The sequence below is a fragment of the Phalaenopsis equestris genome, unplaced genomic scaffold, assembly GCF_001263595.1.
Source record: "Phalaenopsis equestris unplaced genomic scaffold, ASM126359v1 Scaffold000741, whole genome shotgun sequence".
Taxonomy (NCBI): Eukaryota; Viridiplantae; Streptophyta; class Magnoliopsida; order Asparagales; family Orchidaceae; genus Phalaenopsis; species Phalaenopsis equestris.
This window is the reverse complement of record NW_018165181.1, coordinates 315230-330935: the sequence shown is the minus strand read 5'-3', so window position 1 is coordinate 330935 and position 15706 is coordinate 315230. Positions and strand designations below refer to the sequence as shown.

At 33.5% G+C, this 15706-nt stretch overlaps 1 protein-coding gene across 1 annotated transcript; it reads right to left on the bottom strand.

The window, feature by feature from the left end:
- Positions 1–269: 269 nt before the first annotated feature.
- Positions 270–11985, bottom strand: LOC110030585 (adenylosuccinate lyase-like). The gene is made up of 10 exons (XM_020733360.1): positions 11285–11985; positions 8609–8761; positions 7989–8204; positions 7686–7868; positions 4539–4760; positions 3644–3760; positions 3395–3538; positions 2705–2806; positions 1894–1962; positions 270–754 (listed from the first exon to the last, which is right to left on the bottom strand). The coding sequence occupies exons 1-10, from the start codon at positions 11489–11491 to the stop codon at positions 521–523; spliced, it is 1647 nt and encodes a 548-aa protein (XP_020589019.1). The 5' UTR covers positions 11492–11985; the 3' UTR covers positions 270–520.
- Positions 11986–15706: the final 3721 nt, after the last annotated feature.

The window sequence follows — 15706 nt, the reverse complement described above, 5'->3', positions numbered from 1 at the left end:
ATTCTTATCTATTTAGATATCTAACACTTCAACTTTCATATTCACATGCACAATGTTCAAATTTTTAATATTACGTCAACAACACCATCATAACTTTCATAATTGAAATGCACCCTCTAATGCGTAGGTTTATGACACCAAAGTGTTATAAATGTAAATATCAAACTTTCAGTATTTGATATATGAATGCAAAGGTATGCGGTGTTTATGTAAATTTCCGTTTCATTCTTAACAAAATAGCTGAAAATCTTATCAAATTGCATAACATGCTCGTAAAATTCACTCCATAACATAAAAAAATACAAATCCTTATAATTACCAGCCAAGTATCAAAACATTATACTTGCAACAACAACAACAAAACCTTCATCCCAGTAAGTGGGGTTGGCTACATGAATCATTTTTCTCTATGAAACATTATACATAAAACATAGAAAAAAAAGACACTGAAAATTTATTATTATAGTAATTATTAATTGCAAATTTGCAAGAATTTCTCAATGAAAAACTTTTTAAGTTTTTACTGTAATCTGAATCCACTCACCAAATGAATTGCATGATCCACGACTTGTGCCAATTGCTCTGCTTCTCCTATGTAAGACCGAGGAGTGAGCTCCAGCAGCTCTGATTTAGCCTTCTCAGGCAAATCTAAATCCTTTATAAAATCTCTTATACTATTTTTGGTGATAGCCCTTCCTCTTGTGAAATCCTTCAGTTTCTCATATGGTTCAGGGATACCATATCTACGCATCACCTGTAATCAAAACATTATATGTAAAACACCCAAAATATTATGTACTGCCCCATTTAAGTAGGCGCAAATATGTAGCTTCACATATTGTATCCCCTCCTTTAAAAATAAAATGAGCATTTCCTCAGAAAAAGCCAATCAACAATTCAAATTACGGTTCATTACTGTGTGTCTCTCTCTCTTGTCTTACACTCTATTTCTTAGATGTGATTCATAGACAAATCAAGATCCAACATAGGGTCTGTTTAGGATAATTTTTTTCGGTCTGTTTAGGATAATTTTTTTCACAAATTTGCCTTTTAAGCAAATAACGTAATTCAATTTGAGTGCAGCCTTATTTGTTACTTTTCAGAAATTTATGTGGAGAAATATTTTTTACAATTAGTTCTCCTAGAACATGGCAGCAGTAAGAAAATTGTTAGCTCAAAAAAAAAAAAAACCTATAATATCCACAATAGCATAAAAAAAAATTCTAAACAGTTGTAAGAGCCCCAAACAAATTTTATAAACATTGACAATTTCTTCTCTACTTAGCCTTTCAACCAAATGGCGCAAATTCTATTTGTTTGTAGCTTTCTTCTTATTTTCAGAATTTTTTATAGAGAAGAAACTTCTATTTTTACAGCCAACTCAGCTAGACTATGATGATAAATTTGAGAAAGTTATTGTCCAGCTTTTTCAGAAGGGAAAAGTATACAACTTCTGTAATAGCTTTCAAAAAATAAATTTACAAGCAGCTGTAGTCGGCCCAAACAAAACTTATAACATTGATAGTGCAAATAATTTTTTTTATTAAATATTATTTTGCAAAAGATATTTATCTTTAGAATCTAATTTTGATAAACTCATCCATATATTAGATTGAAGGGGCATTTACATGCATACCAACAAGTTCTTATGTGTATACATATCTAACATCAAAACTTAATTTTTTTTATATTTATACCGCCCAAACCCTTCATATCAGATCAAAAATACACTATTTAACTTCAAAAGTGAAATACACATTTTCATGCATGCATAGGACCATAGGTAAGGTGGCATATATATGTAAAAATTGAAGTTTAGGTGATAGATACGTAAATATATAGGAAATAAGTGGTGTGTATGTAAATCTTCCTAGATTGAAATAATATCCTTACGGTTTGTATCGGTTCTGCAAGTACTTCCCAAGTGAGCTCCAAGTCCTCATTAAGACGAGATTCATTAACCTGTCGAAAAGAAAAAATTACCTAATTGGGTCTTTTTAGATAATTTACTTATCTCAGTGAAAAATATAACTTAGAAAAAGCACAATATCCAGTGAAGATGATAAGAGAAATCTAACAAAAAACATGTAAAAATTAAATTTTTAATGGGACTAATCTTTGCTTTCAAGGTGTATAACACTGCAATGAAGGTAATATAATCTTCAAAAGTACTAATTATATCTAGATTAATAAAAATATTAAACAAAATAAACACGGAGCCAAGGAAATATAATCTGTAATAGAAGATAGACTTGTAAAGAATGTAAGACCAGATTAAACGTAAAAAAAATGTGTCATTGGGTAAGATGTCTGCAGTGAAACTAAAGATAGAGAGTTCCAAAAAGAAAAAGCTAAGAAAAACTATGTGCTCAACTTTACCTAAGAACTGTATATTTTTTACTCATGTTTCGAAAGAGTAGAGTGTCAAAATAGTCTCCCGATTGTTTACTTGGGTCATTTTAGTCTTAATATTTATAAAAGTATCAAATTAGTCCCTACAAATTCTTTAAATTCCGGCTTAGTCTTTCGTGGGGACTATTTCAGCCCATATTAAAAGAGTCTAGATAGTAAATTGAGACTTCATGTAGACTCTGGGGCTAAAATGACCCCATGCAAAAAGTTTGGGGATTATTTTGACATTTTCTCTGTTTCAAAAAAGAGACAAATTGTTCATAGCCAATGAAAACTGAATCATATTGCTTACCTGAAGTTTCCCAATCCCATGTAAAGTGCTTGAATAAGCCAGGAGAGAATGACCTAAACCAACTCCCATATTTCTCAAAACAGTGGAATCAGTTAGGTCCCTCTGTCAAACAATTCCATATTAGAAATTCAGCACTCGGTTGTCAGTCAAAACTCCATTTAAAGTATTAAAAAAAAAGGGAAGAAATACATATATAACACAAAGTCCCTATGCATTTACATATCTAAATTGTCTAAAGTTTGATATTTATATTTATAACACTTTAGTATCATAAATCTATGTATGAAAAGATGTATTTCACTTTAAAAAGTTAATAATAGTGATATGTTTAGTGTGATATTAAAGAGTTGAGTGCTCTGTATGTAAAAATAAAAACTTAATGTGTCATATGTAAACACATAAAAATTCTGTGACTTCAACTTTTACATACATACCCCTTAGCCAAGCATGAAAAGGTATACTTTACTTCCTAAAGGTTAAAATGGCGATACTTTTTATGTGATATGAATAATTTAGTTGGTATAAATGTACAAATGAAAATTTAGGTGTTATACATGTAAATTCTTAGGAATTGAGTGGTATGAAAATGCCACAAAAATAAAATATTAATTGTCAAGAAACATCAAAGAATCGTATGAAGCCTTCAAAATGTTGAGATTATGTGAGATTCCATAAAGGATCAAAAATTACCTGCATGCGCGAAATGGGCAACTTCATGGCAAGAGCAGATAAGACAGCATTTGCTAAGCACAAATTGCCCTCACTGTTTTCAAAATCAATAGGATTAACCTTGTGAGGCATGGTGGAAGAACCAACCTCCCCAGGCTTAGCTATCTGCAGAAAAATTGTATTAAAAGAAGAAGAATGAACCTTCATACACAAATTTTAGATTTTATTATTACAAGGAAATAAAAATTTGTGTTTATTTAAAAAGCATACCTGCTTGAAATAACCTAATGATATGTAGCTCCAAATATCTCTATTGAAATCAATTAAGATGTTGTTGAATAGGACAATAGCATTGAACAAATTCGCAATGTAGTCATGAGGCTCAATCTGCAAAAAAGAATGAAAAGAATAAAAAAAACTGCAGCTAGAATTGGGTGTTTTAAAAATTAAAGCGATAACAGAAGTTCGCGCGTAAAAAAAAATAAGTTGTGTCGAAATAGTCCCCTGACTATTTACATGGGATCATTTTAGTTTCAGAGTTTATAAAAATGTTAAATTAGTTTGAAGAATGTTTTAATGGGGGCTAAAATATTCCTCATTAGAGACTATTTCAACCCATATTAAATGAGTGTGTGGACTAAATCGACACATTTATAAACAATGGGAATAAAATGACCTCCTGAAAAGAGTCAAAGACCATTTTGACACTTTTATAAAGGTAAATGCTTTGATTAACAGCAACACTTATCCGTGGTGAATCCTAAGACTTGTGCGGTGATGGAATTAGCACACAAACACATAAGAAAAAGATACGCTACCAAATTAAATCCCAAAAATATGGGTAACAATAATTTGTTCATTAAGTACCTTCCTATGAACTTCTTATTAATAAAACTAGAATATGATAGATGTATCGGTACTCATAGATATTCTACACCTAAGTTTTTAAAAGCATGTTATCAGCCCTAGTTTTTTTAAAATCTCTACAACTTCCATAAGGGCCAGCTTGGAACATTTCTAGCATCATCAACATTGCAAATATCAACAGACTTGATCTATATGTATTAATGTGTTAAGCATAATAAATAGTATGATTGTAATTAATATAATCAGAGAGAGAGAGATACGGAAAAATATAGATATCTTTAAGTGTTGAAGATCATGCCTGCGTCACATAAGGGTTGAATCCGACCCCCAAAGATGTTACAAACTCTTCTGCTATAGTTGGCCAGTTAATGTTGGGATAAGCAACTTTATGGGCATTGTAATTTCCAACAGCTCCAGCAAACTTCCCTAATATACGAACTCCAGAAACTATTTTCCCTTGGTTGCTTAATCTGACAGCAAAGTTTGCCATTTCCTTCCCTAATGTAGTTGGTGAAGCTGGCTGCAAAAAAGAAATTGACATAAATAGCAAAAAGATCAAATAAATGTGAACTAAAATGAAAAATTCAAGTACAAACTGCCATGTCAATGGAAGCCAAAATGACGCCTCTCAGCTTACTAACATGCAATAGTTCATACTTGATAATGCTTCAATGCCGAAAGTTGTTTAAGCAACGAGTGCAATGCAAGAATGAGCTGAAGTTCTGAGTTAGGTTTTGGAGCAAGGGTCGTAAACTTAAAGCTAATTATATTGAGAAGGCTATAGGGAATGCAATGACATGGTGAAAAGCTTGCATTTTTATACTCCTGTAATGCAGATTTTTATATATTTTTGGCTGGACTTCAGCATGGGGTTTTCGCTATTTGAGGATAGATTTCAGCGTAATCTTGTGGGGGCAAAAAGTAGGTTAGGAAGTGACAATTTTAGGGGAACGATAAGGGATATTTCCAACAAAAAGAAGAGTGCAAAAAATCATTTTTTTATGAGAAACAAGACCTTTCTGTACTGTAGAAAATATGCTAGAGTTTACTGTTAGTCTTTAGAAGTAGGAATAAAAGAGATTTAGGAGATGATAAAAGGGGATAGAATAGGCTTGCTATTTAGATTTAGGAGGGTGAAGGAAGTCAAACAATCCATGTAAGCAATCATTTGCATTAAATAATAATTAACAATCATTTATAACCCCAGGCTTGCTATTTATAGAATAGGCTTTACGCTACCTGATGACTAAATCACTCACAAGAATGCAAACAATGTCCATAAGTTTAGAATTTTTAAAAAAAAAAAAAAAAAAAAAGTGTGACGGAACTAAAAAAAATAAAGATTAACAAAAACTGTATAAATATATCCACTAAAAATAATGACGCAAATAGCAAATAAAGCAGGATGAGCCAAAGCCATTCATGCACGGACATTGATAGTACACTACACCAGCGCAAGACAACACTTCACAGACACAGAAAATGTTTACTATTGAAAATATAGAATATAGACAAGCACTAACACAATGCTATAACTTTTATATCTTAAAAAAATTTAAAAATTCCTAAACAAAATAAATAGAATATTAAAAGCAATAAAAAAATGATAAAATTAATATTTCAATCAATATTTTCTTATACACTACTTATTTTACCATTTTGCTAAAATCAATATTAAAGTTGGTTTGATTAATCAAAATATAACAAACATTAGATGTCTAATATTATAGGTAAATTACAAAGAGGTGCTCAAGACTCATTGTAAACGTGTGCTCGAGCTACAATAATCAGAGGAGAGGATGTCGGTCGTTGGGCTTTGTGGTTCGACTTTGACAAAAAAAGGAAAGAGGGTGTCGGTCATTGAGTTTTGACATCAAACCTTGGCATCAAGAGGATAGAGGAAATCGGGTTTAGGCCTTGAGGACGCACATTGGTAGCTACCTTTGATTGATCGAGCAATCACGACCCACCCCTAGATGCATGCAACAAAAGGAGGCTCGGGTGGTGACACTTGCAAAATAGAGCAGGAGAGGTAAATGGGGGGAAAAACTAACAAGTAAAAATAAAGATTTATATTTAAAATTATGTTTAGAATATTTTAATTGAATTATTTAATACATGAGTGTTCATTTATCTTTTATATTTATATAATTGGGTAAATGATGATTGTGCGCATGTAAGACAGGTATTTATGAAATTGTTTGATAGATCCATCATGTGTCAGACACTACATAACTCATTAAATTTGAAGTATTTATACATCATAAGCCAAAGATTTATAACTCCGCTGATGGTCAGCCTTCAATCTGCATGCATGTGCCCCACCACATCATTTAGCAACCATCATTCAAAAACCAATGTGTGCATGCGTGCACAACACACACACATAAATCTATGCAAGCATGCAACAAGAAAGTTATACATCAAATATTGTAAGACCCAAGTAGTTTTTCCATAAATGCAACCACAAAAAACCATGCACTTCCACAACTAGCAAGATGAAACAATGTTAATGTTTATTAGATAAGGCCATGCTGTAAACACTCTACTATGAAGAAAATGTTAGTTGAGGATTTTAAAGTAGAGATGCTGACAATGCTTCACTCGAGTTTCAACTTCATGAGGCTTGACCATTCAACCAATCATTCAAGTGACATCTCTCATGCAATATTGAATCAAGTATAAATTTTAAAGTGTTCATGATCTTAATAACACAACATGCAAGAAACGGCGTGGAAGCCACAATCATGAACCGGAAATATGCAAGAGAACAAAAATTCAACAATTGATAAAAATAATAATTAAATATGCAAACTATGGAATTATATAAATGAATTATTCTAATACATTGTATCCTCTAGATTTCCCCAATTTTTATTTTATCAAAAATTTAAACTCGCTGAATCTAGTCAATGCTCCTCATTTTACAATTTGAGTAACAATATAGTCACCCAAATTTTCAACACCAAATCAGCACATACCCAAATTTCATCCCAATGCATCACATAAGTTCCTATTTTTCAATCGTTGAAGGGTTTGACTGGTTAAAAAATTTACGGAAGATTTACATACATAACACTCAATTCCTATGTATTTACATATCTAACACCTAAACTTCAATTATTAAATGTATACCAAATTACCACCTTATCTAGACATTAAAAGGCATATTTCACTTTTTAAAAGTTAAAACAGTGATAAATTTGATGTGATATGAAAGCATAGTTTAGGTGCTAGTTATGTAAATACATAGAAATTGTGTGGTATGTATGTAAATGCCCAAATTTCAACTAGTAAGGTGATATTCTATTGAATTCTTGTGATTCCAATATTTTCAAAGAACGTCAAACTCTAGCAATACCACCATTGTAAAAAACGACGACAAGATTTTCACTTCGGTTGCACATAGTTCGGCAATTTTGGATAAAAAAAGTGGCTCATATACCTGTCCATGAGTACGAGACAACATTGGTATGTTTGCATTCTCCTTAGCCAATTTAGATATTGCCTTACATAGCTCGATCATTACGGGAAGTACGACACTATTAAGCGCCTCTTTGAGTGAAACTGCATAAGCCAAGTTGTTTATATCCTCGGATGTGCATGCAAAATGAAAAAATTCTAGTACCTGAGACAAAGAAGTGATTCGAAAATTATGAAGTGCCAGCAACTAATATAAGCATTCAATTTATTTTAGACCAAAATATCAAGTGAAACAGGGAAAGTAAAAAAAGACTACAATATTTACCTCACCAACCTCAGGACAGGCTCCACATTTTTGCTTCAGAAGATACTCTACTGCCTTAACATCATGGTTAGTTTTCGCCTCAATCTTTTTCACTTCTAAGGCATCTTTTATGGAGAAATTATCAATTAAATCTTTCAAAAAAAACCGGGCACCCTCGCTTAAGTTTGGGACCTCTTCAATCTCAGGAATTTCTGAAAGTTTTAATAGCCACTTGATCTGATAATGATAAGAAAAGTATATGTTTAGAGAAAAAAATTCGTTAGACAACAGGCTTTAATGAAAAAAATAAAGGAATATTTACATACATATCGCTCTCAATTCCTACCTATTTACATATCCAACACTAAAAGGTCAGTTTTTATAAACAAACCACCTTGCCTACGCATGAAAAGGTGCATTTCACTTTCTGAAAGTTAAATGACGATATTTTTTATGTGATTTGAACATAGGTGGTATAAATGTAAAAAAGCATAGTTTAGGTGTGGGATTTGTAAATATAAAGGAATTGGCTGGTATGCATGTAAATGCCCCAAAAATAAAATACATTGGCATGCTAAACAAAAGCAATTGCATCGACAATTTCTTCTGATTGGTGCCGTGACCCATATCAATAATTCTACCTCAACCATAATTCGGAAACGAATCAGCCCATACTCGCTAAAGAACGGACGTAAACTCTTGGTCTTTTGTACGTAGCGTCCATCTAAAGGTGACAAAGCCATAATGCTAAAGTCTCCGGAGTCATGAAACTCTTCCTTGAAACTCTGCCTTATCTGGTGCAACAAAAATGAATTGAATGAAACTTGACCTAAAAATATAAATATGTACTAATCAATATTAAAAAGATGATGCTCACCTCTATCAACAATACAAAACATGCAAGATACTTCATATACGTCATAAAAAATACAATATTTTCATTCCAGAAATGAAAAAACTTGAAGAAACGGCTTTAATGTTGCTCTCAGCTCACTCCTAGAGATGTTGCAAAGGCCTATAATTCATTTGAATGAACAGGAAAAGTTGAGATAAAACAGCAATGCTAATATTTTAACAATCACAAAAACAAACGAAGGGAAGCTATTTTTCTTGAAAAAATAGTAAATATGAAGCCAAAAAGGCAGATAAACTCCAAAAAAAATAAAATGTAAACACAATGCACACTGCATGATATCAAAGTTTTCATGCGCTTGTAAGGGTTGTTGGAGTGGTGTTGAAAGGTTTAGGGGTTGGAGAAATAATAAGAAAATTAGCAACTAATTTTAAAGTTTTGAGATACGTTTTCAAACAAAATTTTACGGTAACAGATGACTACGTTTTCTTTTGTAGAAATTTACGGAGAGCTTCATATCTGAAGTATTGAATTTTAACTATGTAATTGTATAAATTTTAAATTAATTGAATGTGTGATTAAGAAATTATGAGTTTATTTACGAAATGGTCGGTGCATGAGTAATATATTGGTGAGGGGAATATGAGTTAAATTTAATTAGCGATATAGATCAAATTTAAAGATTACTATCTTTATCAATAATTTCAACAACTACAAATATTATGCAACTAGACACACCTAATACTGCTCATACACCGAACAATGTGGAGAAAAATTCATCAAGTAGAGGAGGTTTTGATATAGAACAAGTAAATACCTATCACATGATTAATTTTAAAGACTCATTATACTAATACTATCTTTGATATCTTGGGAAGATGATGGAGAAGTAATCACGTAAATTTGAAGGGGAAAGAGAAATGTTCAGATTCGCCCCTTAACTAAGGTTAATTCATAAATCAATTCAAAATCTAGTAACATACCAATGCCTTGTACTATGTAATAGTAGAAATTTTAAATTAATTGAATGTGCGATTAAGAAATTATGAGTTTCTTTACGAAATGGTCAGTGCATGGGTAATATATTGGTGAGGGGAATATTAGTTAAATTTAATTAGCGATATAGATCAAATTTAAAGATTATTATCTTTATCAATAATTTCAAAAACTACAAATATTATGCAACTAGACGCACCTAATGCTACTCGTACACCAAACAATGTGGAGCAAAATTCATCAAGTGGAGGAGGTTTGATATAGAACAAGTAAAGACCTATCACATGATTAATTTTGAAGACTCATTATACTAATACTGTCTTTGATACCTTGGGAAGATGGTGGAGAAGTAATCGCATAAATTTGAAGGGGAAAGAGAAATATTCAAATTCGCCCCTTAATTATGGTTAATTCATAAATCAATTCAAAATCTAGTAACACATCAATGCCTTGTAACCACGAGTTTTGCAAGAGGTCAGAGTTGGCTTTTTATTGAAGTTAAGGAGTATGGACAACACAATAAGTTCGGAAAAAAACATGAGAAAATTTTAATAAGAAGTGCATCCAAATTCCCTTCATAACAACTCATTTATAAAGCATGCATGGTCAGCCATTATAGTTCCCTTTATCCACTCTAATTGAAATACACAATGCAATCTTTGCTTGGTCTCGATTTGAGACGATTTAAGAACTTCCAAATAATTGAATTACTTTCAAAATTCTCCTTCCAAAACATACATTTTGATCATGTGTTCAAGGAAGAAGAGTGGTCATTATTATTTAGAGATTTCTTGATTGCTTTGAAGGAGGGACCAATCAATTTTTATTGAAGCATATTTATGACTGATTTTATATAACTTTAAAACTTTAAAACATGCCAATTGAGAGAGGCTGTCGGCCATGCAATATATATGAAGTGAAATCCATGATTTTATTGTGCCTTCGTGCTTGGGTTTTATATAATTGTTCTTCAATTTTGTGAGCTTCATCCAAATGGCACTCAAACAAATAAACATGCCAACAAATTCCTATGTATTTGGATATCTAACACCTAAACTTTACTTCTAACATTACACCACCCAAATCTTTCATATCACATCAAAATATCACCATTTAACCTTTAAAAAGTGAAATACACCTTATCATGCATAGGCAAAGTGGCATGCATCTAAAAAAGGAAACTTTGGTGTTAAATATGTAAACACATAGGAATTGAGAGGTATGTATGCCAATCGTCCATATCCATTGTGATTTCAGCCTCACTGCTAAGCTTGATTTCTAAATCCTGTGCTGCATCACAAACTTATATTGAGAAAATGCCTTTATTCCATGGCTTTATGTGTGATGTCCATTAAGACATCAAAAGTAAGTATTTTTTCCATCGTTCAGAAGCCAACAACTGCTACAAGTGGAAACCCTAATAAGCATTAAAGCGCTCTGAAAAACAAAAAAGGGCAACAAGTGATACCTCCATTCCAGAAGTATTGATGCTCGTCGACATGGACACTTTGCAACAAGAGTTCAACGGAGTAATCCTTCGAACAGCCAAAGTGTTCCACGCACGATCGGGAAGGATTGAAACCCGTCTTGAACAATAGTTGCTGGCGGCGGAAGAAAGCGAAGCAGGTGATGATAGAAGGGAGGTAGTGGTTGCGAGAGAAGCTCCAGCTTCCATTGAGGTATAGATTTTGGAAAGAGAGATTAGGATTGTTAACAGGAGTAAATGACAAGACGATACTTCGCAATAGAAGTGTGTGCGTTGCGGCGGAGATGAGGTCCGCCTTCCCGCGACTATTTAGAGAAGGTCGATCACGGGTTAAGGCATCAAACAAACCTCACCTCTCTCGCCTCTTCTGTCCACCGAAGCCTGCCGACTCCCGATTTTGCCCAAAAACTTCGCCTGGCTCTCCTTCGCCCTGCTCCCGACGACTTAGCGACCGAAACTTGCTACACATTTGCGAGTGGAGCTAGCTAGAAAGGCAACGACAGGATCGCGGCGGTGTGGACCTCCTTCTCTCCGTTTCTACACATTTGCTCCAACCCAAAAACATCGAAGAAGGTAACCCCTACCTTCCTCCCTCTCGCGAACATCAACTCTGCTAAATCCCGGAATCCATCTCCCACGGCTTTCCTAACCCGAGATTTAACAGAAGAGGAATAGAGTATGAACAGGATTTGCGGTTAATGTTTGTTTTTCTTTAATGTTTGTTTGGTAGGTGTTACTTATGTAACTTTTATTTTACAAATTAGTTCAAATATTACAATTTTTCACAATCAAAATAAAATCAAAATAAATTACTATTTTAATTAATATTAATTAAGTTCATAATTTCATGTTTTTTTAATAATATAATAATAAGGCTTTATTATATATACATATATATATATATATTAATTTATTATAGGTCTATTAGAATACACTAATCAATAAATAAGCTTAAATGTATAATTAATCTAAACTTCTAACTTGTATAGGTTCGCTAGTTGAACCGTCAAATTGTTGAAGTGTCGTCCCAAGGAAAGTAAATATTGTTTTTTGAAGAATAAACATGTCTTTCTAGTTATGGGTGTGAATTCTTATTAATTGTGGTAGATTCATAGCTATTATATATGATCCCCAGTCATGCCCTTATTACTTCAATTCATACTTGTTCGTGATGACTAACGATCCTAATTTATTCATGCAAATTTTTTATGCATATTTGATTTAATCTTGCAATATGATGTTTTCATTCTCTGCACTTGTATGAATTTGCATATGGCATGTCACAAGTCTGCATAGTATTTTATAACTTTAACAAGTTATACATCTGAAAATAATTTGACATGTTTGTGTGTGATGGTGTGCAAGTCGTTAGAACCCTTTTAGATTTTGGCTAGTTATGTCGACGAGCATACAAAGTAACGACTCTACGAAAAATTATTGGGTTTTCTTGAGTTGATATTTCACCTTTCAAAGATTTGGGTGGCTGTTAAAACTGATTATATAAATATAAATGAAAACATAATAAAACGAAACTTGGTAGAAAATGCTTGCATGTTTTCATATAGGAGGCATAATTGTTCATTTCCCCTCTTCTTGGTCTTACAATATTACATACACACACAAAGATTTTCCTTACTTGTTTATATTTCATGTTTCATTCCCTTATCGTTTATGCTTTAATAGATAGTTAATATTTATTGAATTTATTAAAATCATTCTTAATTTTTACATAACAGTTTTCATTCAGCCACCAGTGAGACCGTTTCACATGAGCCAGTTTTTCAGTTTATTTTCCCAATTTTGGGTATTTTCATTAGTATTTTTTTTTTAGCTATTGTATTTTTTCCTTTGTTTAGTTTGAGTAGTTGTTCTATGCTATCATTTATATTTTGACTCAACTAGCTTTTATTTTCAGCCCAGTTATATCTTATAATTTTTAAGTATTAATAAAAGTTACTTTTCCATTTTTTCTATTCTTTAAAAATACAAAATAATTTCAAATCATTTTCTCGTGCTTTGCGTTGTCGGAGTGTGCCGCTTCCAATCATGAGGTGTGACAAGTGCTATCAGAGTTTGTGTTTTATATTTAACCTTCCTTGGCATTGCATATCATATCCTTTGACTTCTTAGAATTTGGTAGGGGATAGATTATTCTTGTAAGTCGGTATTCAATTTCTTTTGATTTTTCGTGGCTTTCAATTGTTTAGAATGGCTCTGGAAGGAATAGACACTACAGCTGCTCCTGGAAGAGGAGTCCATAAAACAACTATAAATGTGATACATGTTCCTAAGGGTCTCTGTTCCCCTAATCTTCATTGTGTTGATCTTGTTCAAACCACCGAGAGTACTGGAGCACAAAATTTCAACTTAGCAACTATCTTGGAGGTGGTAACAAAAAAAGTTACCCAAGCACTAGAAGCTAACTTTGAAACTCAAATTGCAGGCGGTCCCAACTATCTAGCAAGTTGTGCAACCAATGATACAAGCCATTCAACAAGTTCCACTAGTTTCTACTATGGAAACACAACCCAATCATTTGATGACGATGGTGAATACGAGTAACGATTGAGTGATAGACCAGTTTCTAAAGATACATCCTCCTACCTTGAATGGCACGGTGGATTAAATCAAGGTTGATGCATGGCTCCATGATATCGAAAAGAGGCTTCAAGGAATAAAATATCCCAAAGACCGTAAGGTGGACATTGTGATGTTCCATTTGTGTGAAGAAGCTGATGATTAATGGGAAAGTCACTGTTGCAACACTTTTGGACTTAATGCGGTAGTATCTTAGGCAGATTTTAAAAGATTGTTCCTATAACAATATTTTCATATGGTAAATTTGGCTGAGCTCATAAATGATTTGAGGAAGCTAAAGCAAAGGACGAAAACCGTTCGGGAGTATAAGACGCAATTTGTCAGGATCATCCATTTCATTGCAACAATTAATCACCATGAAGATTAGAAAATCTATCACCTGCTTGTTGGCTTGAGAGAGGACATTCAGAGGTGCTTATCAACAGTCAAGTACATGACTTATGAAGAACTGGTGAATCGAGTTATTTATGTGGAGATGAAGATCAATGTTTGTGAGGAAAAACATGCCGGAGCAGAAGAATTCAGATGCACAAGCTAACGGTAGTTCCCAAAAGAAGCATCATCAAAATCACCAAGCACAGAAGTGCAAAACAAATCTTGGACGCGCTCATTGCAGGAAATGACATTCCAAGCTTGTAGTTTGGTTGTTGGCAAATGCTTCAATTGTTATAGTGTCGAACATAAAGCTAAGGATTTTCCTCTCAAAGTTCAAGCTTAGCTGCAGACGATAATCTCCTAGGAAAATAATTCAAAGTCTCATCACAAGAGCAAGTGGCATGAGTCAAATTGAGGACAATTTCATAAGCATAAAGAACAAATAATGGTGGCTAAACCATATTAGCAGCATCCTCCAGCGCCATAGTACTAGCAGTACCATCAACCTAAACAACTACCACTGATGTATCAACAACCCTCAATGAAGATCATAAAATCTATCACCTACTGGTTGGCTTGAGAGAGGACATTGAGAGGTGCTTAGCGGCGGCCAAGTACATGACTTACGGAGAACTGGTGAATCGAGCTATTTATGTGGAAATGAAGATCAATGCTTGTGAGGAAAAACATGTCGGGAAGCGGAAGAATTCAGATGCACAAGCTAATGGTAGTTCCCAAAAGAAGCATCATCAAAATCACTAGGCACGGAAGTGAAAAAAAAATCCTAGACGCGCTCATTGCGGGAAATGACATTCTAGGACTTGTAGTTTGGTTGTCAGCAAATGCTTCAATTGTTATAGTACTGAACATAAAGCTGAGGATTTTACCCTCAAATTTCAAGCTTACCCACAACGATAATCTCCCAGGAAAATAATTCCAAGTCTCATCACAAGAGTAAGTGGCATGAGTCAAACTTAGGACAATTTCATAAGCATCAAGGAAAAGGTCAAGTGAACTAGAACTATTTTTCAGCCTCAACAATAGTAGTAACAAATGATTGTGGATCAACCATATTAGCAGCATCCTCCAGTGCCCTAGTACCAGCAGTACCATCAACCTCAACAACTACCACTGATGTATCAACAACCCTCAATGGTGCAGTACCAGCCTCAGCGAGCTCAAGCTCCAAAGTATCACAGACGAGCGATTCCACCGCGAGCATTCATTGTGACACAGGAAGAAGCTCGTGAAGCTTCTGATGTGGTGATAAGTATCATCCTTATTTTAAAGCAACTGACCAGGGTATTATTTGACTATGGGCAACTCATTCATTGATATCAAACAATTTGCATCTAGTGCATTGATTTCCTCATTACAAGCACATATGTCAATCTGGCTCAACTGTGATCGTTACTCACTGTGTTCGTGATT